General features: G+C 35.3%; 3 protein-coding genes across 20 annotated transcripts; 2 read left to right on the top strand and 1 right to left on the bottom strand.

Moving 5' to 3' along the window:
* Positions 1–300: 300 nt before the first annotated feature.
* Positions 301–14329, top strand: LOC105687294. Of its 5 annotated transcripts, XR_007278541.1 has the most exons (12): positions 302–983; positions 3890–4303; positions 5315–5548; positions 5624–5932; positions 6008–6307; positions 6378–6683; positions 6789–7091; positions 9699–9846; positions 9902–10056; positions 10144–10469; positions 13422–13528; positions 13716–14329. XR_007278541.1 is itself a non-coding variant. In XM_048655754.1 (11 exons), exons 1-10 carry the CDS (start codon positions 812–814, stop codon positions 10461–10463), a joined length of 2661 nt encoding a protein of 886 aa, XP_048511711.1. In that variant the 5' UTR covers positions 302–811; the 3' UTR covers positions 10464–10469; positions 13716–14328. The 5 variants fall into 5 exon arrangements, 4 of the variants coding, with proteins under 4 accessions (XP_012258250.2, XP_048511711.1, XP_048511710.1 ...); XM_048655754.1 differs by lacking the exon at positions 13422–13528 and having other exon boundaries at positions 13716–14328; XM_048655753.1 differs by lacking the exon at positions 13716–14329 and having other exon boundaries at positions 13422–13709.
* LOC105687295 (rab11 family-interacting protein 5) lies at positions 11031–15068 on the bottom strand. The gene is made up of 7 exons (XM_012402828.3): positions 14752–15068; positions 14345–14383; positions 13430–13676; positions 12943–13318; positions 12634–12866; positions 12119–12557; positions 11031–12036 (listed from the first exon to the last, which is right to left on the bottom strand). The coding sequence occupies exons 1-7, from the start codon at positions 14780–14782 to the stop codon at positions 11860–11862; spliced, it is 1542 nt and encodes a 513-aa protein (XP_012258251.2). The 5' UTR covers positions 14783–15068; the 3' UTR covers positions 11031–11859.
* Positions 14494–26372, top strand: LOC105687297 (Na(+)/H(+) exchange regulatory cofactor NHE-RF1). 14 transcript variants are annotated; one of them, XM_048655762.1, is made up of 6 exons: positions 14494–14786; positions 15651–15776; positions 15922–16004; positions 17251–18853; positions 23776–23799; positions 25119–26372. In XM_048655762.1, the coding sequence occupies exons 4-6, from the start codon at positions 18392–18394 to the stop codon at positions 25482–25484; spliced, it is 852 nt and encodes a 283-aa protein (XP_048511719.1). In that variant the 5' UTR covers positions 14494–14786; positions 15651–15776; positions 15922–16004; positions 17251–18391; the 3' UTR covers positions 25485–26372. The 14 variants fall into 14 exon arrangements, 4 of the variants coding, with proteins under 4 accessions (XP_048511719.1, XP_048511718.1, XP_048511720.1 ...); XM_048655761.1 differs by having other exon boundaries at positions 15651–15833; XM_048655764.1 differs by lacking the exon at positions 23776–23799 and having other exon boundaries at positions 14521–14786; positions 15651–15833.
* The last annotated feature ends 994 nt before the right edge of the window (positions 26373–27366 follow it).

Here is a 27366-nt window from a genome sequence, read left to right as displayed (position 1 = left end):
GCTGCATTTCACGTTCACATTCATACCTCAGTCGTGAATACCAACCAATATTTTATTAAACGTACGAACCGAACACAGGTGAAACTTTGAAATACAAGTACAACCTCGTGCCCGTGAAACAGAGAGAGAAAAATTTATGCATATATTTACTGCTCCTCAGATATTCCCCTCTCACGATCATTTTGAAGATAGTTAAAAGAAGAATAAGAGGAAGAAAAGGAATTAAAAAAAGGAAGACGAATAAGAAAAGAGGAGTAGAACGTACATGTACGTTTTATTCGACGCAGTATTATCGAGTTCGTTGAGTCGAGTTGAGTCAGAAGTGTAGTCAGTCAGTCAGTCAGTCAGTCGGGCTTTGGTTGCCTAGGGACAGAGACGCACGCGAGTCGCGACGTCGCGGTTTTTGAAAACTATATAAAATCCGCCGGAAAAGCAATAGTTTTTGCCCTTTTTTTTTCGTTATTTTCTTGCTCTCATTTTGGTTGTTTTTTGTGTTTAAATGAAAAATCGTAAATTTCAGAATACTTAATTAACTATATCGCTTTAATGAACATCCTCAAATTACGTGTTCTTTATTAAAAAAAAAAAAATATATATATAAAAATATCAAATTAGATTGAACAATCAATTAAATTTGAGTGTAAAAAAATTTGCGCCACTGAGGTTTTCGATTCTGTTTTTTCTTCTTACTGTCGGTTTTGTTTTTTTTGTAATTAATAATCGTGGCATGATGAACCTTGATGTCCCTAATTGTTGACACATCGCAAAGAACACAATTGGACGGGAGGGAAAAACCGACAACAATATATATATGATGTGTAACCTTCAATTATCAATCAACCTCAACGACAACAACAACAACAAGAACAACCAAAGGAGAAATTATAAAAATTACAGTTGCATCTGCAGAAAAAATTACAAGAAAATGTTTTTAATGGTTATATTCACATTGCAATGTACTCTTCTTACAAATTTTTCACACGGTAAGCAATACGCTTTTGATAATAATGATTTCAAACTTTTGTCAAGAAAAAGGGGGAAAAAACGAGGGCAATATTCTCGATTATTCGTGGGCGACTAACAGCAAATTATTATCATGATGCAGTTGTGTACGTTTGATGACGTATTAGTAGACGACAGCGCAAATCGGTTATTACAATATAATCGTTAACGAGCTTAGTGATCGTTGTGCACGCATTCCTCTGTTAGTCATTAATGCAATTCAATTTTACACTCCGTGTTAAAATTGTAATTGTACCTGTACCGCTGTCATACTTTTCCAGCTTTTCACATAGTTTTCCATTCATAATACATATTGTAAATTGAAACTCGCGCAATCACATCTGATGAAAAATGACTCAATTATTTATTAAGTATTGATAACTTGAGTTAAAATTTTATACTTCGTTAATTTTCCGTAGGTTAAGCCCTCTTCTGATTTCTTACGTCGCTTCTTCGTGAATGATCTCGTAGATTACGTCTTTATTCGGCTTTTATTTATTACGGATTTTCGGAGGCGATAAAAATAATGAGGAGGCAGTTGGTGCGAATCTAAAATTTTACAATGAAATTAATTTGAAAAAAAAAAGGGAAAAATCTTTTCTACGCCCTCGCCATGATCATCGTAATATTTTTAATTAATAATCATGGATAAAATTCATGTGCGTTTATTTGTTGATTGGATATTTATTTTTCTATGGAATCAATATTACTATATCGGTATACATATGTATTATAAATTGATGATACATCTAATATCCTGACTATAAATTACTGCGGTAGTAAGTCAGCTCTTATAATAACGGATCTTACGTAAGTCTGACTCTCGTATTGTACGACATTGCAGGATAAAGGATACATAGTTTAACGTGTTTCTACCGCATTTCTCAATTCCATTTATCTATTATGCGGTATAGTTTGTTGCTTCGTATTAGAACGCATTTTTCGATGACTAAATGTAAAGAGAGAACAGAAAAAAGTAAAATAACTAAAACTGCGAATACTTCAGAAGAGCGTTCCTGTATAATTGTAACTTAGAGAAGACGATATTTTAATTTATTTATTTATTTTTTTTTTTAAATTTTCATCGGCGCCGCCATGCTGAGCTCTACTAAATTTATGTTAATCACCAATTCACTTTCATCCGAAATGCCCGTAGAATTTTAAAACGATAAGAGGGAGAGAGAGAGAGAAAGAAAGAGAGAATTCAATTTCGCTTCGCGTCACAGATATAGTAAAAAGGTCTACATACAATTATTTAGTTATGATCAATTTTCTCGATCAAATAAAATTGGCTCGCACCTTATGCGATAATTTTTACACGTGAAAAATCCAGAGATAACATTACACTGTTAAAAAAAAAGAATTTTCCAACTCAGAGTACAGATTTAATTATAGAATTGTAATCTGAATTTGTTGGCAATTTACATATACCAAATGAAACTAATCGCGAGTTAATAAGAACTCTATTTTAATGTTTTTTCTTTCTCATTTTTTATTTTGCCAATGCGCAGAGTTCGTTAGAACGGAAGTGCAGTCGTTTAATTATATGCCGTCTTTCTTTCCCGTCGGCTCAAAAGAACAACGAGTGAATGCCAATGAATTAGACATTTTTCTATTTTTTTCTTTTGGTTTTGTCTTTTTTTTTGTGTGTATTCTTTTCTCTCCTTTCTTTTCTTTGCGAAGGTATACGTACACGAGCGAACGAACGAACTAACGATATGCCCGCTGATGTTAAATTAACCAGCGACAACATGAAACGTTCAAATCCGATCTACTTTTTCCGTCACGCGCGGAAACGGATCTGCAAAAATAAAAAATAGAAAACGAATGAAATAAAACAAGTTGAAAAAAATAATCAAATCATCGCACGACTCTGCCATGTAATTGTAACTTTGATTATCCATGCAATGAATTTTTTTATTGTATTATCTCCTCCATTTTTCCTCTTTTTGTTAAGATTGGAAAAAAAATGTTCAAAAAACTTGTCAAAAACGAGAAGAAAATTAAAGGAATCGCGTTGCGGACGGCGAAGACTCATAAATTCCTAACATGTTTCGACATTGAGTATCACATCATCATACTAGGAACCTCGAAAATTCTCTTTGAATGAAAAGTTGATGACGTGCACGCGCGATTGCAATTTCCGGGAGAATTATTTTGTAACCCATAAGTCGCAAGGACGATATCGAGAAATAATAACAAAATCAATCGCACAATTGTTAAACGTTAACGCAACACACCCATTTACGTATACCTGTGGTTTAATTTTCTTTTATTTTTTCTTCTCCTCTTAAAATCATTTTTTAATTAACGCTTTTCTTCACATACAACTATCGAAGGCTGTTACAATTATAAGTATACCTGTACGGACCTTCGATTTGTAGAAAATCTTTGTGGTGTAATAAAATGGAAAATTTGGAATAATAATTGCTTATTGTCGCCCACGCTATGCAGCAATTATTCGGGTGGAGTCGTTCGTTGTATTACTGCAGTATATGTAGTATAATACAAATGTAAGTCCGTGAAGAGAGTCGCGAGGCCTTCGGTTTCCCTTGACCCGTAGATACTTGAAAAAAAAGTGTTAAAAAATTTTTGTATACTTTGACTCAACTTGAGGCGAAATATTTATTGTTAACAAAAAAAAAAAGTAGGTTAGATATATATTCATTTGTAACAATTTTCATTTTCATTATTGTTATAATTTTTTTGTTGTACGTAATCTAAATCGTCTGATCTCATGGTCAGTTTTTCCGACACCTATAGTAATAATCGGAGGCAATTTCTCTATAACTCGTATAATTTTAATCGATTTCATAGCCTTCCCAATGAATAATTGTTTCTCTGTTTTGTTATCATTCAACATTCAACATTCATTCATGTTTTACAGGACATCCAACTCCGCAGGAATCGGGTCCAATTTCCGTTTCAATAACAACAACGACAACGTCGGGTGCACCCTCCGAGTCGACAACATTTCCTTATAATCCGAATCATGGCGCAGGTGTTGACGTTACAGAATATTTTTCAGGATTGATCGAACCGCAATATGATGTGGTTCGCAGTTCGACGACTAACGAAGCTTTTTCCAATCCTCTGACGACGACGACGACGACGACAAAAACGTCGAACGATGTAGAATTTTCCGACGTGCCTTCGCATATCGAATGCGAATTTGGAACATCGGTTCTTCTACCCTGCAGAACCGTTTTTCCCGTTGCAGAGTGTCAATGGTCCTGGCAACCGCTTCCTCCCAGGCATTTACCGTTGCCCGACATCAGCGAAATACCAACCATAACGACCAGTGAGTCGAAAAATTTTCCGTACAAATGAGAAGAATTTTTCCTAACTATCCAACGACGATAAATGAAGGAAAATAAACGACTGGAATACGTCGCGCTGCGCCTTCCTTCAAATGGGGAATTTTAATAGAATCTTCTTTTATTTTTCTTCTCTTTTTCGTATCAATGATTTGCACTTTTTGATATTCGTATAGAAATTTCGAGTTATATTTATGCAAGTAGCAAAAAAAAAAAAACTAGAATCAAATTCTTCGAACTTTCTCTCCAGATTCTCATTCTATATAACATACCATACAAATTGTAAACCAACGAGAAATACCAAGAATCGAGCAGATGTGTCAATCGCATAGAAACGCTTTGGAGAAAAAAGATAATAATGAATACCATTGAATTATCGGAAATTTTAGTTTCAATATTTATTCAAACTGTTGTTGTAGATTCGTAATGGGATAGCGATTCGGCGGATACCAATTTTCAGAATCGCAATTTTTTCGGTAAAGACTGCAAAGTAAATCGATCGATTTTTTTTATTATAATCTTGAAACTTTGACGACAATTGATTTGTTAATTTTATTTTTATTCCGAGACATCGGGTATAATATGCAATATTATCATCAGTCTCCGTGCGACTGGCAACCAGTAAAACAACTTTGATCCATGCAGCTATTTATAAACTTGAACGAGCGATGAGAGAGAAAGAGAAAGAGAGAAAAACCTTGAAATGACCTTGATTTTGTCCTTAAACGATCGGGAATTGTCAACGACCCACAAGATGATAGTTAGTTTTATAACGATGGTGCAACGAACCAACGAGCTTGTAACATATATTATGTTGTCTGCATTGCGCATAATAATTATGAACGTTCAAGTTTAATAACCCATGGATATTTTTATGCCATTTTGGTATAATGTTAATGTTGTAAAATCGTTCACGTAGTCTCCTATTACTTATTCATTAATTTCTCTTTCCTTTGGTTTTTTTCCTTCGTAAAAAAGTTTCGAAAATTTTACAGCAACAGTGGAGGAGGATTTACAAAATCCGTTCAAGCAATCGGAACCGATAACTCAACCTTTGCCTGTGCGGAAATTCACCGCTTTCGGTAACAACAGCAACGATTGTTCCGTCAGATTTTCAAGCGCTAAACACGAACAAGCTGGATATTGGACGTGCGCCGTCAGACGGACAGATTCCAAAGAATTTACGAGCACGAAACCGGCGAAATTAACCATTATCAGCATCGATCACGGTCGGTATCATTAATTCTATTCCGGTTGTTGAAATTCTCCAACCATTCGAAATCAATGTTTTTATTTTCAAACAGAACTGCCGATTCGATTCGTCGAACGTTCGACGATCGTCGAAGCCTCGGTCGGATCCTCGACGCAGATAAATTGCAGGACCGAACATCCCGTCAAAGAATGCCAGTGGTATTGGCGACAGCTGAATCAATCTCAGTCGTGGAATTTGGAAGTGAAAAAATTTCCGGCCTTCGGTAACGACAGCAAGGATTGTAGTATCAAATTCAAAAATGTCCTGGCCGAACAGGAAGGATATTGGACCTGCGGTGCACGAAATAACTTGAATTCAACATTCGCGCAATCTAGTCCGATCCGATTTCTCATTTCAGCAGGTTTGAATACATTGAAATCTATTGCGATTTTCTTTCTTGTCTCTTTACTATTATTTTCGTCGTTTTACTTCACAGTCGAATTTGTACAACTCTCGCGTGGGGTGCAAATAGCTGCTGGCGAAACTGTACTGTTGAGATGTTCGACAAATAAACCAGTTTATCAATGCGAATGGTCGTGGAGACCCAGTAATGCGACCAAAGTGAAAACTAACGTTAAAAAATTCACACCCGACAAAGAATCCGAGCACGATTGTTCGGTGAGGTTCAAAAATATTCTCTACGAAGAGGAAGGTCTGTGGACTTGTGGCGTTCGTTTAACACCAGATGGTATTTTGCACGAAGCTCTACCTGCGGTCGTCACGCTTTTGCCTCCAGGTAAACACAAAAAAAGAATAAATAAAAATGGAGACAAAAAACGGAATACATTTTTTTTCTCTCCCTCTAGCTAAGGTGAGTTTCGTCGAAACGCCCCAAGATACTTCGGTAGCTGTGGGTACCGCGGCAAATTTGAGGTGCGTTACGAACGCGAGAGTTGAAAAATGTTCTTGGATTTGGAAACCGCTTAACGGAGACGACGTGGAGACGGTGGTGAAAGAATTTTCCAGCAAAGGAGAGCTAGGAAAAGACTGCAGCCTCTTGTTACCCCAAGTTTTTAGCGAACAGCAGGGATTTTGGGGTTGCCAAGTTTGGCTACCCTCTCAAAATTCGCTGCAAAATGCTCCGGTGGTAAAACTGACGGTATTCGAAGTCGGTGAGTCCAAAAGCCACGTTTCATCCGTGCGAATCTGATGAAAAAGTTCTGGCAAAGTTCCAGAAAACAAGATGCGTCTATTTCCCTACGTTGCATATTTTTCAGACGAAGTTAAATTTTCCGAGCTGTCCCAAGACATACAAATATCATCCGGTGGTAGCGTACTGCTTCGTTGTGTCACGTCGTCCAAGGTCGAACAATGTCGATGGTCGTTAACACCGGACAGTACGAACACCACCGTTGTTGTCAAACAATTCCCCGCCGCTGGTGCGGATAGCAGAGATTGTAGCGTGCGTCTCAGTCACGCTCTGGCGGAACAAGAGGGCCTTTGGACTTGCGGCGCAAGAATACGCGGTCGCCAAAACTACACAGATGCGCCACCGGCGAAGCTGAGTTTACTTCAACCAGGTATCATTGAAACATAGAGTTCAATTATAGGGAGAATTGATACACGATGCATTATACATATTTAGGTAGGAAACTAGAATCGCATTCTTCATTATAATAATTTCGACCGGAGTGAGAGCCATTGTTATAAGTAGTAGTTGTAACGAATAAACGACGACTGAAAAATTACCGCTTTTGTGGGGATTCCGGTGTAACGCGCGGCACCGATTCGGCGAAATCTTCTCAGTCGCAGAAGCAGATGAGTTCGCGTGACTGTTGAAAATTCTATTTATGCGACAATTGAGATAGGCCTCCTTAGTTTCAAATTTGCGTAGGAACTACTTGCTTATTGGTAGTCAACTGGATGGATAAGGTAGCGGCAGTTGAGTTGTAGCCCGAACTAGCAGATGCGTTAGGCCTCGTAAAATAATTGGGAGGAGTTTTAATTCTTTAAAAAATTCTGCAATTGATTTATTAAAAATAAATTCACAGTTCACATTCTTGGCTGAAGGTTTACACGCGTATGAATCGATAGCTCGTCGTGTACTTATAATAATAATAATAATCCACTCAATATCATTACTTCCACCGAATCACAATCGACAACGATAATATAACAAACTGCATCGTAGAAAACGCACTAGCAAGAATTTCGCCTCAGGCCTTTTCGATTGTTAAAATTATCCTTAATTAAAATGCAATATACGCATAACGCCAAAAGCAAGCTTCCTAGGTTAATTGCCATATAAATTATTCGATTTTGCATTTATTATTACTATCATTATCATTATTACTTAGTAACTTATACAATTAACATAATAGTTACATCGTTTTCTCGCTTTAATTATACGAACAATTTGAAAAGAAATTAGCAAAAAGATACCTAAGTTATTTATTTATAATAATTTCATAAATAATATTTCAAATAAAATTTGCCGTGTGTTCGGTTCGATAATTTTGATTTTCTTCGATTTTATTTATTTCTTTTTTTCTCGAATGCCGAAATTAAAAAAGCATAATAATCAATGTTACGAAACATAATTATTGTCACTAACTATGCAACGATTGATTACCAATTTTCATAATAGAATGTAAAGTAATTATCATATCACAGCTGCTCGCAGCAGTTTAATTTCGGGATCGACAATCAAAAGTTACTTAGTATTATCATCATTGTTGTTGTTGTTGTTGTTGTTATTGTTATTATTATTAGTATTATAAATAATATTTTATCCAACGGCAAGGGGTTCCTAGTCTGAAAGAAAAATATAGGCAAAAAGTAGAACAAACATCTCATGAAATTAATCCGTTATAATCACTTCGAATTATTCATAGCGGCTCATCAACCAAATCATTTAATTAATGTTATTATCATCATTATTATTATAAGATATCATTTTTAATATAAATTTAATTATCTCAATGAAACGCAGCACATTTCAATGTGTATTAATATGAAAAATATACAATTATCTTGTATCAGAAAATTGAACTATCGATATGTATAATGTATTTGCATGATTATTTTTTTTTCTTCAATTGAATCAACGAGAATTTTGTTGGGAATTAAATACAGCTAGAGTTTTAGATAGGATTTGAAATGATGTGACGGTACGAGATAACTATCTAGATATATTTATAGTTTCAATAGTATTGAGACGAGTGTATAAGTTTATTTCAAACTATTAGCGGTACCTATAGATGGGTTTAATTTTAATACATCATGTAAATAGTATAATTATGATGGACATTTTTTTGGTTCATAGATTCATCGACATTTGCATACGTCTCATAATATAGACACATACACTTACGTGGCTCAATTAGTGCTTTCTGTATTTATTTCTCGATTGAATTTTATGTAAGGAAAATACAAGTTGATGATTTTATACAAGCGATTTAAATTGTCGACCGAATAATTGATTAAATTTTTTCATTTTTTTTTTACTTAAAGTTTTAGAATCGATCAAAGTATTTGCACGATGGAAAAGTTTTATGAATTCTGTTTCTCTTTATTATTAATTACACACTGATATTCGCAAATAATTAATTGATAATTGTAACGATCACATTTGTTGTGAAAAAAAATGTTATCATCGATATTGTGATATACGTGTATTTTAATTGCTACTTAATACTTATTATAATTAGTTTATAGGTAGACGAAATTCGAGGTTTGAACTTCTATCACTTAATTTTACAAAAAATGATTATTCAGTTTATTTTGTTTGGTTGGTTTTTTTTTTCTGTTTTTTTTTCTTCGCAAATCTTTTAATAAAACAAAATGGAAAATATCGTTTGTCGAATCTGTTCATTAACAGAAATCATTATTCTTTTTTGTGTGTGTGTGTATGTTTTTTTTTTTTTCCGGAATAACCGTCCACGTCCATAGCACCGCTGTTACATTTATCTGTTTAATTGTACTATAATTGGTATTGGGAATAATTATCTTTATTGGTCACACAAATGCATCATCATTACCACCACCAAAACAACAACAACGGAGAAGAAATCAAACGATATATACCTAAGCTTTTTGGGAGGTGACTGGGAAAATCTAAAAAATAAGATAAGTACGATGTGTATTCCAAGTAAAATAGGGTTTTTCACGATTGAAATATTTTTTAGAACCGGTGATGATAGCTCTGTGGACAACACCTTTGCAAAAGATTAATCTAGCTTGCCGGTTAAGTCCAATTATTCCAAGGGCCCAATGTCACTGGCTTCGTGCACCCAACGTCCACTTGCAACCGAGTCTAACTGCTAAAAAATCCAGGTGAGTTAATTCCCCCAATACAAATATCGAAATGACAACGTTTACTGTACTTCAGGTACGTCGTTCAGATGAATTATTCAACCGGGTTCTGCTCGCTTCAATTTAAACCGGATGAAGAAGACCTGGGCGAATGGATGTGCAAATTTACCGACGAACATAATAACACTGAATTCGGAACAGCTTCGTTGGTGGTCTTTGGCACACTACCAGGTATTCCAACCAAGCGATGGAAATATTTATTGTCAGTCTCACGCCAATAGTTGTTCAATTGCTTGTCGACGAAATTCCTTTTTTCAGACCCAAGACTCGGTTGGATCGTGGGATTGTTGACTGGAGTCGTACTTTTGTTGATGATAATAGTGGTGGTATTGGTCGTTTGTAGAACGCACATATTTTTTAATCGTACACCAATATTGGAAACAATTCCTTCCAACTCTCAAAAAAAGAGAGTCCATGGCGAAGATAATTCCAATTGCTATATGGAAGGACCGAATAGAATTAATTTTCAATTTCGTACCGATCAAAGTTCACCGAATATCAATGCTAATCAGGGCTCCACGGTCTCCGATGAACAGAAGAAGAAGAAAGTTAACGAGATCTACGAAAACATCGGATAGAATCAGGTGAAATAATTTTCTATTTGTTTTATAATTCTAGGAGATCGTTTTTGAAAAAATGAATACCACTTTTCAACGGTAATGCAATTTTCGTTTATTGCTGGAAGTGTAACAATGTTTGAAATTTTTATAGGAAATGATAGGAAAAAAAAACGAACCACTATTAGTACTATGAGGATAAAACTTTTTTTTTCTCATACGAATCGTTAGGTGGTAATATTATCATAAGTACATACGTTTTAAACCAGTCTAAAGTGGTGATATCATTGTTAGTACAGAATATAGATATTATATGTATAACGTGTGTCTACCGTTAAATTTACATTATTCTATTTGTAAAATAAGAGCTCGTCATTTTATTGGAAGCAAAATTTAGTACAATTATTTAGAGGCACGATTCTCTCTTTTTCTCTATTTTGCCTAGTAACTATGTTTCTATATTTCTTTGGAGAGAATAAAGATAGAGAATTTATTCATTTATTCGTTCATTTTGAGTTTTTTTTTTTAATTTTTTTTTTCTATAAATTGGACGGAGATAGGTGATGAGCGCGCCAAAAGGCAATGTGGTGATTGATAACCGCCATGAAAGTACTGTGTACTCAAAATATGTTTTTTCAAGGCGAACTTTTTTTTCATTTTTTTTTTGTTTCCGCCTACAGTATTAACAAGCGATCTATCACTTTTCTACTATAGAATTCACGTATTTAAAATAAGAACAACCCGGGACTTTTTCAACAACGTCATAGAATCAGGTACACGAATCAAATTCTTTTTAATCACAATTCGATTTGGAATTATCGATTATTTTTATGAAATAATGAAGAAAAATTCGACAGGCACCCCGTTCGTTATCTGATATCGTAGCACATTTTTGTGATTAATATATAGTGTCGGATATCGCAGAAACTTTGTAATCGGGAAGACGTTGAGTTATATTCACGAATTATTGATAGTTTTCTACGGGCATACATAGATATTTTGGTACGGGTATCAATATCGCTTCACAGTCATTGTACGTCGAGGTCCTAGTCACCTACTAAGATTTTATGAAGAGATAAAAACCGTTAATTTGATACTAGACGTGGTAATTATTATTTTCATATTTCAATTAGCCACGGATTAAATGAAACACTTATAATTAGTAAATATGAATCACAAACCAGTTGAGTAACAAATCAATTTTGCTAACGAGCTAATCACTTCTTTTTTAAAAATATTTCAAAATATCAAACGAAAGAAAAGAAATAAATAAATAAGAATTATCCAAAGACAACCAGTTGAGGGAAGGAAATTTTGCGTCGGACCTCCCAGCAAGTCAAAAACGAATCTGACCAAGTAAAAAGGGTAGAATAAATACCTAGGAGTTAAAGAATATAAAGTAGCATAAATACGGAAGCTATTGGTGGCCGGGTGAAGAAAGACGTCTCTGCGATTGATATGGATTCTGTAATAATCTCGGAGAGCTCTCGATAACTCTGAGCAGTAGAGAGTCTATGTAATCCTCCAGATCACCGAGTCTTTTTTTCTTGTCCGCCACTTCCCTTTGCAATTGTAACGTCAACTCGATCAAATCCTAGTTGTGAAATGAACGCAATAAGATTATGCTTGAATTAATTTGTAAGCTCATCATTGGCATACATGAATTCATTCCTCACCTCACGAGATTTGCCATCAAACTGTGTCAGTATTTCATTAGGCAATCTGCTTTTCGATGAGAAATTTTTTACCAAATCTTCACCTCCGATGATTATCCTCTCACTGGAGAGATTGCTGTCATTTGAGTCTCTGTTCTTGTGTTCCTTCTCCTTCTCCTTCTCCTTTTTCTTATCTTTCTTCGATGGTTTCTCCTCTTTTGGACTTCGCAATTGGACCTTATCATCCTTTGCGGGTTTGTGTACGACTTTTTCTTCCTTGGGTGACTTTGCCACAGTCTGTTTTTCATCTTTATTACTGTTTTTAGTAATTAAAATTTCTCTTGGAGCAGGTGAAGGTGGTTCGGAAAATTCTTTCGACTTAACAACCGCTTGCGACAAGTCTTCCCACTCAGCTTTTGGCTCATCGATTTGAATTTTTGGTTTTGATTTGTCGTCCCATCTGCCAAATAGAATAATTTTTCCTCTATTGCCACACAATACAAAATCCAATTAAAATCAAACAAGGATTCACCTACCTTTTTAATGTATTTCCGCCGTGTTTCCCATACAATTTTTGTCCCCACTCATCTTCATTTGTATTTTGTGTAGAGACAGGCAGTTGTGTAGGCGCTGTGTAACGTGGTGGTTTACTTGGGGCTGGAACTGTAGATATCGGAGGGGTTGTTTGGGCCTCTAAGGTTCCTACTGCGTTTGGGGTGCTAGGGGTATTCAGAGAAGACGCAGAACTCTTGTGGGACAAATCGTCAAACTGTAAAAAAAAGAAGACATATTGTCAAATAAGATTGTAACGAGTGAAATTAAAAGAGGAAAAGAAATCGAATTACCGTGAACTCGTCTTCGTCTTCGCTTATCACACCGGGATCCGCTTCTCCAAGTTCTTGTTGGGAGGGCCGTATCTCGTGTTCTTCTCTCTCGTCAAGGCCATTTTTGTCGAGTTTACTCTTGCTCTTTCCCTTGACTTTGTTGCCGATTGATTTTGCGAATTTTTTCAGACCCTTTCGTTTTTCTAAACTTCCAATGCTCAGTAAACTACCACCAATCGATTGAGCTGCTGACGATAATTGGCCCAGAGAACTCTTGTGTCTTTCTTTCTTACTCAGATCTGTTAAACTTCCTGCTTTCACTATGAATCCAATTTTCACTTCAAGCTCACCCCTTTCTTTTGTATTCTCTTTACCAGGCTTGGTGCTCAACACATACCTGAAAAACAACACAAAAAAACTAAAAGTTTAGACATCAGAACTGTTAATTAATAATCAGAGCAATGCTCATCTCATATAGCCTTGTAATATTCTTTCAACAGGAACGCACCATTTATTCTTTGGCCTTTCATAAACATCAAAGCTAGAAAGCGGCACGTTGACCATGCCCAGGAATTCATCTACGCCAAGAAAATTTCTGTGTAAAACAGTTAGTATAACTTCGGCAGTATTTCCCTGCTGTGGTATTTGTAATTCACATTCCTCGTGCCATTCTACGTTGTTCGGAACCTTCTCCTTCACCGATGTTTGATACTTTTCTTTTCCCAGTGCAATTGTTACAAAGCAGTCGTTGGTTTCTGTAGAGTATAAATTATCATTGTTAATTTTATCAACAGGGTCAATTAATGGGTCAAGACGTGTTCATGGCTCATCAAATTACACGCTCATACTTTGACCCTACAGCCACTTAGTCGAAGCGCTCATCATATCAAGATATATTACATTCAAAATTTACATATGCAAGAAATTTGGTTGCAAGGTAACAAAGGCGATGAATAATCTTCCAGACTACAGCTGAATAAAAATAGCTTCACATATTTTGGAGAAAACATTTTTAAAATCTACCAGACAATTCACAAAAAGATAGTCCAGTATTTTCTCAATTCCAATTGGTTTATCAGCTTTAATCTCGCTGTGTCGAGTTGAGTGTATTTGATTCCATTTAATTAGTGGTAGCGTTGTGGTATATCTCATCTTATCAGTTTATACTCACTTCCAGCTTAAGCCTTGAATCTACTTCCTGCGACTCGAAGATAATTCTAAATTAACTAAAGTTATTTGTGTTTATATATATGATTCAAATCTTTTGCATGGCAAAAGTGAATAATTTCAATTTTATTTCCCAACGTATCTCAGAATTCACTTTCTTTTGGTTGTTTATTATATTACTCGCTGAAATTTCTCGAGGTGGAGTAGATTCGTTACGGTCTAATAAAATATTCCATATATTAATATTTTCACTTACTATTTTTTCCTTTCGTCAGTAATCCTTTGGCTCTTTGAACTGAAAAAAAAATTAATTTTTTATTTAGTTTAGATTGAAATTCGCGCCGTTTTTCAAAAAAAATTCTCCCCCAATCATTTAATTTTGTGACAGTTGAACATCGAAAAATTTTAACAAGTATAAACAATTGAATGAGCAAACGACCAATAATTTTCAGTTGATTTTCATCCGTTGGACGTGCCACAGTGATTTATAGTTCCTCATTTTTGGTTTCCAACAGTTTTTATTTGTATATTCTGTCCTCAAAACTGATACAATTGTAATTCCTATAATATAGCGATCACGTATACGATACCCATAAGTGCTAATGGTCGTAGGTTGGCTTTGAGAAAATAGTTACGGTAAATAGTCGATGTGACCTGACCTACCTGTCACCTGAACGTGCGTGGGGCTCCACATATTGGTATTTACGCAATTTATTCAATGTTTATATCTTAGTTTTTGTATTTACGATGCGTTTGTACAGTTTATAAAATTAGCAAGATGATTTTTGATCAAAAAATGTCATCGACATTCCTATTTAAAGTCAATCATTTTCCGCAGCGCAAAACTTCGCTTACGGTCTCAACTCGCGCGACTAACGTTACAACAAAACTAAAAAAGGAAACTAATTTCAGCGATGGTTGATGATTGAGTTCACCAGCGCATCGGTTCGTTCTTTCTGTTCTTTCGTTAGTCTTCGTTTCCTTTCGTCTCAAACTATTCAAATATAACGAGAGTTTCTTCTCTCTTGATAAAATTAAATAATTCTTCGGAGAATATTATTAACATTATTGGTTAGTTGGCGGTTTTAACGGTAGATGGCCTTAGCTCCTTTATCCTACGTGACCTCAAATTTTAAAGTCTGACATTAGCAGAACCAACGAGGGTCCCGTTATTTCGCATAGAATTCAAATGGCATTTCAATAAAATGAACAACTTCAAAAATAAATATAAGTTATATCTTCAATCGGGTCGATTGGAATAAACGATCTTTACAATTTTTCTAATTGTACCTAGCACCGGTGTATCGATCAAAGGTTTGAAAAATTCAAAGTCCCATATGAAAAGATTAAGTCATGTAATATTGATAGGTATACACCAAGTTTTATCACAGGAATTAAAAAGAGAGAAAAAGGAACAAAAGTAAAACAATTAAACACTCATCGTCATACCGATTCCAAGTATTTGCTTTTATTTTATCTCTGATGCGTTGCGAATTTTGGTTTTGGTTTTATTTCGTATTGTTCTTTAATCTTATTATTATTTTTCTTCTCCGATCATACAGCACACACATCGCAACGCATGACTCATTTGGAAGGTCGTATACCAATATGTGCAATGATTCAACCGCGAGCCTCGCGATCCACCTGATGACCAAGATTCCTGTAAATTCTTCGTTATTTAATTCTTGGTATGTTAAATGAAATGAATGTTTTTCGTTCATTCTTCACGTTTCTACTCCGTACACGTAGGTATACCGTGGTTTATTCTATTATATTCTCGAATCGGCCGACATGTTTCATAATTATATTCTTCATTTTGGTTCCCTTTTACAGATTATCATTTTTTCATATACGTTCTCTGTACGGCAAGTGGCGCACGCTGGCTTATCGCAATTCTAACAACGTTTGGAGATAAGGTGCGAGTTTGAATTTAGATACTGAAATTCCAAGCTTTTACAACCTCACCTACTACCCTGTTTCACGTACACTCATATTTCATTTGATTTCAGACTGCAGCTGTAAGGTTTGCGTACCCTGAAATTAAATTTACCTAGATTAAGAATACTTCTTATTCTCCTTTTTTCAATTTTAATCACTCTAATTTTTTTATTATATCATCATGATATACATACATTGAAACATTTTACATTTACTTTGGCGTTAATGAGACAATGGTAAAGTAGTGAGAAAAATTATATCGGTCAATATTATTAATTTATCTGTTCATGAAAAGTTCTTTTTTTCTCTTCAAACTTCTTAATCCACCGTAATATTTTTCCAAACTATACGTTGATGATACGCATGTCAGCAAAACATCTGCACTCTTTATACAATGCGGTTGTGAATATTATTATTATCATAACCAAATTACGTAATCGACGAATTTTGTGAATTCTTTCATTTTATGTATACATTTTTTTTTTTTTTTAATAATTACAAGCCGCTGAAAGATGGCATATTATAAAGTTAAGAACGTATAACTTCGACTGCATGCTTACGGTGTAATACCATTTGTACAAACATAATAATTGTCTTGCAACAAAAACGATAAGAGCAGAAAAAAAAAAGTAGAAATTTGAATGGATGCAGTGAGGTATGCGAGCGCGGTATTATTATTGCCATAAGTTGGTCTTTCCGATAGCCTTGTCAGTTTCCTTGTACAGTCCATCTATACTGCAATACCAGGTAAATACGTAACTATGCAGGTGAATTACACCTGAATAATAATCTTTTACAAACAAACTAATTCCAATCTCTATACCGTGACGTCGTTACACTCCATACGAATACAATACCTGGCTCGTTCAGCTGCAGCTCCTGTGCAAAGAATGATAAATTTTTGATTCGACGAGCATATAATTACAAATGAGAGATGTCGCGGAACTTATTTTTTTCCTTCTAGTTTCTTTCCAATTTCTTGCGGTAGTTTTTTTCTTTCTTAAGAAACTTTTCACGAGCGATAAGCGATACGAAATCCATTCCGTGTCCTCGCAAGTATGTAAAATATCAAGGCAGTTAATATGCGTGGAACAAATGTGAAAAATCAATCGATCAAAATTCAATTAATTGTCGTTGTAACGATAAAGTATATTCACCGATCAAATTCTTATTGTAATTCGAATCCAATTGTTGTCTTAAGCTAACTCCGTTTAACTTTTCTAGGAGATGTCGCAGAATCAAAGTTTCATCCTTAAAAATAATTTTGAAAAAAATTATCCACGGATGAAAAATAAGCGGAAAATAAACCGAGTGTACGAGATTAGAGTTCTCCTCCCACCAGTCAACCGGTTCTTACGAATGACGACGACGATCGCTGTTTAAACCAGAGAGAAATACGAGAGAGAAGAAGAGGGGAGCGGCTTGAGCCGCAGCCATCGTCAACGGGAACTGATGCTTGTCGATTCGTGAAGTTTCGAGCACCTGTTTGCATCCCGGCAATATAACGCTGGGAGGAATTTTTTATATCGGTGGTAAATTTTATTCCATTAGGAGCAAGAGGGATAAAAGAAAATTATCGAAAGATTCATCCTCGCGTGAAATAACTTTCGGATTTGTTACCGGTAAAAATAAGATATCTAATTATTTTTGGCAATCGTATGCGAAACTTAAATTCCTCTGTAAACCATAATTACTGTTTGGTTGGGTTTTTTATTTTTTCTCTGTACACTTATATAAATGAACAAACCACTCGACTGAAGTTCAGACCGTTAAAAAGTTAAAAGAGTAAAAATAAATTAGGGGGAAAATAAATAAATAAAAAACGTGGAAATTAACGCAAACACGTGTGGTATGTGTATAATATTATCACGTAATCGTTATTGTTACACACGCGCGTAATATATATTTGAGTAATTTCATTCATCGTTATACCAGATAAGTTAAAAAGCATTTGGCAGAAAACAAAAAAATCTTAAAGAAATAACGATAATATTTCAAACGTTAATTGCAAAGAGTTTGTACGTGAAAAATTTGGAAAACGGAAGAAATTCGATTAAATAATTAATCATATACATACATAGTGTTTTAGAGGAGTGCTCGCGTACATGAGATGATAAATTGAAAACAATAATAATAAATCCAAGACTACAGAAAAGAATTAATTGAAATAAATCTAAAACTATTGGTTTCGTATAAGATAATAAACAGTGTGGTTGTTGTTAATTTTTATTGGGATCTTGTTTGATCTAATATTTAACTGTGAACCTAATTCGTTCTGCAACAAAAAAGTTAACATAAAAATACAAAACGTGATAAATAAAATAGAGTAAAATTTCAAGTAAAAGAAAAAGAAATAATAAGAAAAATGTCTCTGTCGAGTAACGATAAAGTGCCGCAAGCGAGGCTGTGCCACGTTGTTAAATGGGATGATTTCGAAGGTTACGGATTTAATTTACACGCCGAAAAGGGTAAGAGTGGCCAATATATCGGTAAAGTTGACGAAGGTTCGCCAAGTGAGGCGGCGGGTTTGAAACAAGGAGACAGAATCGTCGAGGTAAACGAAATCAACATATCGAATGAGACGCACAAACAGGTCGTGGAACGCATAAAGGCGTTTCCAAACGAAACGAAATTACTCGTCGTCGATCAAGAAGCCGATGAATATTTCAAAAACAACAACATTATTATAAAGGGCACCTCGGCGAATGTTAAAGTTTTGAAAACTCCCGACAAAAATCCAGCCACCGATGGACAGGAATTTTTATCATCGTCGAACACCAGCTCGAATTATGCAAGATCCGTTGAAAGCAACAGCAGCATCGACGAGGTGATCGTACAACTTTTTACCTATACACACACGCTTGTATTTTATCGATATCCATTTCTTTCATCTCTTTCTTTCTCAATCCCTGCACTTTTATTTCATTCCTGTTATTGTAGGTACGCCATGCGATACTTATCTTCTAGAGATTATCGAGCAACTCGTGATCGAATTATCTCTCCTTATCCTCCGCGTGTGTCATTATCATTATCATTTTTACACCGATCGGAAAGCTATTCCATTTTGCAACGTGTTTCAACGCGAAGCAAAAGAATTTTTTGGAAGAAAAGGAGACATTTTTACCTCGACCACGCATCATCTGCATTTCAGTTATCCTACGAATGATGAAAAAAATTCGGCACGCGCTTTTCACGTGCAGAAAAATTAAATAACGAAATGGGATACTGCATTATTATATACAAAGGTACACACACAGGTACACACACATAATAATTACACATATCTCTGTGTGTATATTAAAGTAATACATAACATACTTATTTATTTATGATGTACATGGGCACAGGTATAAATATGTGAAAATATTTATTATAGGTACGGTATACACATGTATAAGAGACGTCGATAGTGAACCACCTTGAGAATCGAGACGCAGACTGTACATACACATAGGTATACGTGAGTTATATGTATGCCGTATAATTTAGCTCCGTGATCCGCGGAGTCATAATATAATCGTACCTAAACGATATACCATACGGTACGCATATACGCTTTTTTCGATCTTTTACTTAATTCTATTTTTTTCTCATTTCGGGGTCAGTTTTGGGTTATTCTTTTCTTTTCCTTTTTTTTTTTATTTGAATTTATTTCATCCCAGTACGATGCAATGATTTATATAATAATCGAAAAATGGGTATATTACGCCCAGTACATTTGCTCATAGATTTTTTCAACTTGAATCTCGATGACTCGTTTGTGAGGAGAAAAAATGAAAAAACAAACGGTACAATAAAACGGAAAGGAGACATAATAAAACGAAAGATATGATGCATAGATGTATGAATCAATGAATGGAAGAAAAAATGAGTAGTAACAACAGTAATAATAACAGTAATAATAATAATAACAACAATCGTTTCAAGGTGATATACCATAGCACGTACAATTGTTATCATCGTCGTCTACGTCATTATCATTATCATTATAATTTTTATTATTATCATCGTGATGGTTTTTGTTGTTATCATTATCATTATACCGCTTTAGAGTTGATACACAATCGTGTGTCCACGATTTATGGTATACCTTGCACACACATACGTAAAGAATAAGCATATACCTGTTTAAAGTACATACCATGTATGCGTATAAGTTCAGTCGCGTCAAGGAAATTCCGGAAATTCTGGATCAATGCTATGTAGGCAATGAATTATACTTACAATTAGCTCTATAGCTTCGATAGAATATAAAATAGAGAAAGTGTAGGAATTTTTCATGAAATTACGATCGAACGATCGTTATCGACGACCTTGAGGTATACGGTATATTGGAGAGTTCGATGCTGCGTGCCATGCACGTCGTCCTCTGCTGATTATCACATCCAAGCAACGGACGATTAGTAATATCTATCGACGATATTTGTGCACACTCATATACATATATAAAATAGTACAAGATTACATACGTTTAACTTACATACATGTATGTATAAGTATGTACAGAATTTGCTTTTTCTTTCATATTATTTTCGAGCTTTCTTTTTCTCTCCTCTTTTTTGAAAAATATACATATGTATAGTAAGTAACATGGCTCAGAGGATTTGTTATACGTACAAGTTTTTAAATAATAGTAAAATAGTTGGAAGAAATCGATGGAATTTTAAATGGCAATTATGAAATTTCACACGGTCGGAGCACACCTGATTATTATTACTGTTATTATCATTGTTGTTGTTGTTGTTATTATTATTATACTAGGTGACCTCCGAAAATGAGGTCTTAAAACTTGTTTGCTATGCAACGAACGCGATAGCGTGTACATATATTATGAAAAAGTACGCTCGAAAGTGCACCTCACGTACATAAGTTACCGCGATGAATCTTTTTTTTTTAAATTTGTTTAGTTATTTTTTTCGAACAGATATATGTATATGATAAACTCAGATCACGACGATTTCTGTAACTGTTACGATATACGTACAATATTAGTTAACCGGTGAAATTATATAATATATAGGCCGAAATGTGTAGAGAATATATAGATGATAGAAAAAAATGAAAAAATAGGCGAGCATATAGATGAGAAAAATAATGAAATAGGTATCTATGTAACTCGAGAATTCGATGGTGCTGATTATATAATTTTCTTCTTGGATTGAGAAAAAAGAATAATGTTATAATATCTATCGCGTGCATCGGATGAATAATCGCGCATACGATTCGGATTATAATTGTGATTTTCGTTATGGTTATTTTTCAATTATCACACGAATTGTTTTCTACATTATTAATTCGCTAATTATTTCTCATATTTTCCACGAATCTATACCCGATTACACGTGATGCGCGCACAACGATGATTACATAGGTGATGTAAGAATTTTTCTACCCGCATTATACGCTTTGATACACGATGTAGAAAATGATAATTCTCACGCGCGTATATGCAGCGACACAATGAAGCTGCGACGACGTGTTTTGCGGTTGCATAAAATGAAATTTTCTCGCGTCAAATAAATTAGATACGTGTGACGATGTGGGTGCAGAGGGAAGATATATGTATTGAAAAATTTTTGTAAAGTCACGAGTTTTCTATTTTATATATCATTAGAGAATTGATTTGTACAGCTGGGTGTTTCTTCTTACGTGTTACGCGTATAGCCAAATACAAAGGCAACGATATACTTGTACCCATGGAGTATAACGTGTAATTGAAACCAATTGGAATTGAATACACTTATTCAAATACGGCAACGGCACATAGGTACAGGTATTACGTACGTGCAGCTAAAATTTGAACAGGTGTTCCATGTTTGGAGGGGGAAAAGACGAATAGTTTTAATTTATACGTGAGTTCCGTGAATTTCTAGAATACTGTCGACATAGAAACTCGTGACATAATTTATTTCACGAACGCCCTCGATAATTAATTGATTATCTAGATTGTGAAAATTAGAATATCTCGATGACATTTAGTCCCAGCTGAATTTACCAAAAAGATTCGTGCTGCTAAAGTCAGGCAACGTATGAGATGAAGGCGATATGAAAAATTACCCAGTTTTTTCATACGTCATTCGAGTTGTGTTTTTTGGGTTTTAATTTTGTATACAGGATGCCTGACTTTAGGAGAATTAGGGGTAGCTGACTTGCAGGCGTTGGCGAACAGATTTTTCTATAAAATGTCTTCCTCCCATCCTTCCCCAGCTCCTGGACGTCAGGATGCTGTTCGATGAAGATTATAGCTTTAGGATAAACGGGAAAGTGATCGAAAGAGGAGTGTGAAATGTCAATCATGAGAAAGTGGATCATTCTATTGGGAAAATGATATTGTGCCACGTTATATTCAACAGGAAGAGAACCGTGCAGGATACCTCTTGTCAGGAGGAAGGTAGGATGACAAGGTAGGATTTCTCAGACCCGCCTCTGCAACTCTAATTTCTCTTCGATTACAGCTGAAGAGTGTGTGAACCTGAATCTTTTTCGAAACGTAACGAGTGTCTGCTGCATCTTTTGCAGCTTGAAGATTTGTTTCGGGGAGATCGACGTCTACACCTCTGTGAGGGCTGACGAATGAAGACTTTTGGCTCCAGAATCAACGAAAGAGGAACAAGTATGAACCGGATTGTAGCATCCGATCAAATGTATGCATCTCAGAGATTGAGAGAGACCCCAACGGAGGACGGTAAGTCGATTACCGGTTCCCTCGGTGTTGTATCCGGAAATTTACAGACATTGAAATATTCTTTCCTTTTTCAGAGCAAACGGCAGAGTTTTCCTGCAGGTGATCGATAACACCGTTCGTTGGCAGCTCTTCGCAAGTTTATAGGCGACATAGTTTTCTAGGAACGAACATTGCACGCTATGGCCATTTTGTCGCATTTCCGAGCGAAAAAATGGAGATCTCTCGACGATTATCAGGAGTTAATCAATCAATTCGGAAAACAGGCAGTTCTACCTGGTGTATTATCATGTATTTTGAGTTCAGGGATCCGCAGCTGCTACCTAAATTAATTTATCGAACGACTCGGTCGATTAACGGCGACTGTGCTCACCAAGTTGGTTTATTTATCGAATCAATCGAGTAACCACGAATCTTTCACTGTAATGAGCAGAGAAATTGAAATATCTCTGTAGCTTTGAGTCGTAGCTCACTTAATTCGACGAATTTATGTTCTCAAACTCGGGATATATCAGAATAAGGTATTTTAACACATTTGAGACATATCCTTCATTATGCCAGCAAGACTGGCGAATCGCTGAGACCCCGGTCTCCGCATATATCGATTTTCGAGTCGACAATGAACTCTAGTTCCTGAAGTTTCGGCTTTTCTACGTATTGAGGGCTCAGAAACGATGGAAATACTGATCCTCTGTTTCAATTAATTGACTTTGCTGTACTTTACTGCTTTGGAAAGCCAAGAAATTGTAATATCTTAATAGCTCTTGGTCGTTGTTCAATTTTGTCATAAGATTGTTGTTTCCAAGATCGAAATACATGAAACTACTCTTGTGTCATCATTATTTATTTTTTCCCCATCTTCTCCTGAATCTTTGTCGATTTTTAATTGACCGTTGATTATTAACAAGGCCTTCTCTATACCCCGCGAGCTTCCGATGCTATGCAGATAGAGTAATGGGACCTTGGACTTGTTTCCAAATTTTTCCTGAATTCCTGTTCTTTCTTTCGATTCTTAATCGATTTTTGAATTTATTTTTCCAATACTGCATCTTCACGATCCCCTGAAGGCGCCCTGTCATCCAAAACCGAAGGTACGTCATCCTACATTAATTCCCGATTTTTTTCTGATTTTTTGCAATTTTTTCCTATTTTTTTCCGATATTTTAAATTATGTTTGAATTTTTCCGCCATTCTGACGTCACATGATGACGTCACGTGGTCTGGTCACGTGACCGCACTCGCCGATACAGCTATCGCCATGTGGCGGATTTTTCGTGAACTACTAAAACGAGTTGCGGTCAGCGCCATCTTTCGGAATTTTGGTGAACTAACAACTCGCCGAGACAACTAGCGCCATGTGGCGGATTTTTTCGGAACTAATAAAACGAGTTGCGGTCAGCGCCATCTTTCGGAATTTTGGTGAACTAACAACTCGCCGAGACAACTAGCGCCATGTGGCGGATTTTTTCGGAACTAATAAAACGAGTTGCCGGTGGCGCCATCTTTCGGAATTTTGGTGAACTAAAAACTCGCCGAGACAACTAGCGCCATGTGGCGGATTTTTTTGGAACTAATAAAACGAGTTGCCGGTGGCGCCATCTTTCGGAATTTCGGTGAACTAAAAAAAGATGGCGCCACCTGCAACCCGGTTTAGTAGTTCGAAAAAATTCCGAAAGATGGCGCCACCGGCAACTCGTTTTATTAGTTCCGAAAAAATCCGCCACATGGCGCTAGTTGTCTCGGCGAGTTGTTAGTTCACCAAAATTCCGAAAGATGGCGCTGACCGCAACTCGTTTTATTAGTTCCGAAAAAATCCGCCACATGGCGCTAGTTGTCTCGGCGAGTTGTTAGTTCACCAAAATTCCGAAAGATGGCGCTGACCGCAACTCGTTTTATTAGTTCCGAAAAAATCCGCCACATGGCGCTAGTTGTCTCGACGAGTTGTTAGTTCACCAAAATTCCGAAAGATGGCGCTGACCGCAACTCGTTTTAGTAGTTCACGAAAAATCCGCCACATGGCGCTAGCTGTATCGGCGAGTGCGGTCACGTGACCAGACCACGTGACGTCATCATGTGACGTCAGAATGGCGGAAAAATTCAAACATAATTTAAAATATCGGAAAAAAATAGGAAAAAATTGCAAAAAAAATGGAAAAAATCTGGGAAAAATCGGAAATAATTGCGAGAAATCAGGGTAAAATTGGAAATGAGTCTGGGATGACCCGCGTTCTGTTGCCGATCATGGGTGTCCACCAAGGGCTGGGGAAGATGAGGCAATCAAATTTCAATCAAAGAATTATAATTCCGTGGATCCTCGCAATAAGAAACAGCCATCAAACGCTCGTCATAGATGTATTCATGCTATTATCCAGGAGAGAAAAGTCTTTTTCAACCAATCGTCTCTTTTCAGACTACTCAGAAGTCGATCAGTTCTTCCGACAGCGTCAGCACAACGCCAACAGTTGTGAACAACAATTCTGGCATCGAACGCTCACGTGAAAATGGCAACAGAATGATGGAACCCATACCACATCCCGCATCAGCAGGTCCAGAGAATACTTCCATAAACGACGATGGAAATAACGGTAACAACGCAAATGGAAACGGTAACGTCGATACCACGTCATCGCTCAATTCTTCGGAACAACAGAAGAGTTTAAATTTGAGAATGAGCGCAAAAGAATTACGCGCCAAATTGGCAGCGCGTAAGAAATTCGATCCGAAAAAGGAATCGATGGATTTCAAATTAAAATTCGACATCGTTCAGAAATTGTAATTTGTAAGGCCTATTATTATAAATATACCTATAACAACGACGCTCTGCTGCGAATATTACTCTTACTGTCGTCGATAATATTTCTATTCACATTAGAATTGTCATTATTATCGTGACAAATGTCTATTACGAATCAAACATAATTATGTAGCGTACGTTATTTGCTTCACATGAAACTATAACTGATTTTGATTTTTTTTTTTTTTTTCTCTTTTCCTCTTTCTATTCGTTGGACAAACATTTATATCATACATATTTCTGCATATTCGAAACTGAGAAGAGCAAAATTCTATCAATTATATATGTATTAATGTAAATATTACTTGTACAATACACCCTGCAGTATAAATACGCATAATCTATACATATATATCACAATTTATATAATACGGTATACATATACAATAAATATATAAATGGACATACATGTATTCTGATTGTAAGTATTCCAAATGTGAAATGAGGAAAAACGTATAGTTCACATCTGCTATTATCGTAGTCATAAGTATAAACCTATGTAAAATCTTATACATACCTTATGTACATCAATTGTATAACATATAACAACTAAAAACAAGAAGAAGAAATGTTACGAAGAAATAATCACATTGTTACGTCTATAATTATGTGATTATGTTCGTTTTTTTTTCATCGAATTATCAAAAGTATGATCATAATGGTATGATAGAAATTTTTTTTTAGGAACAACTATAAGTGCATGTATACTACGTACTACAAAAATTCAGGGGCAGGGTGGATGCGAAAAAGCATGGGGCAGCAAATGTTAGAAAAGAGGGAGATAAGTTAATTCGAATTACTAAAAATTATAGCCGAAATAAAATTAAAGATAAATTTGAAGATAAGCCAATAAAATGAATCGAAAAAAGATCTTTGTTTTTGTTATTCTTATTATAATCATTGATATTATTAATATTATTATCGTCATCGTTATTATCCTCATGTAATTGTTATTGCCATTGTAATAATTGTAATATTAATTATTATCGTTATTATCAATAAATATGCTATATTAATTAAGTTATTAGACATCGTTATCACCACGTAACCGAACATTTCGTGGAGATGTGATTTCTTTTTGTTGCTTTCGTTCGTAAAATCGTCGTCGTGAAATTATTTTTTCATATCCATATACGTATATTGTTGTTTAATAACGGAAGCAGTCTTCAAACAATTATACAATATATGATATATATAATGATATAATGTATTATAATAAATATACATATAATTAAGAAATAATAATCTACGCACGTCATCGTGAAATGATAAATTTTGTCGAACATCGTTTTCTTCAAGTATCTGACAATTTTTTCCCTCTCTTCAAGTGTTTGTGAAATCAGAGATTACGTTATCGGGTATCGGAACGTGAGAAAAAATTTATAATCTAGTCTACAAAGATGTTGTTTTGTTGTTTTGAGGATGCTGGAGTAGACTAGATTTCATTGTGTCCCACGATCATGATCTATCGATAACCAATGTGTTTCATTTACGTTGTTCCTTGTTTCGGAATTGCTCTAGATTTTCCTTACTGATACAAGTTTTTTTTCTTTCTTTTCTTTCTGTAATAACTATAATGATGACATGGTAGTGATAATAATATCGATGATAATATAAATAATAATAATAACGTGTACATAATGTATATGCAGTTACGATAAACACACGGCAAAACACAATTCGATTTGATTCTTTTCTTCTTCTTAACAATGACAATGAATTTCTAACGATGAAAATAATAATGATAACAATGATAATGATAATGATAACGATAATTGTAATAATGACAATAATGATATTACAATAGTCCATGATGATAATAATCGTAATGATAATGAATAATGTAATGTAATAACAATATTAA

Source organism: Athalia rosae, chromosome 5 (genome assembly GCF_917208135.1).
Source record: "Athalia rosae chromosome 5, iyAthRosa1.1, whole genome shotgun sequence".
Taxonomy (NCBI): Eukaryota; Metazoa; Arthropoda; class Insecta; order Hymenoptera; family Athaliidae; genus Athalia; species Athalia rosae.
Note: the sequence above shows the minus strand (reverse complement) of the source record. Positions and strands in the feature narration are given on the sequence as shown.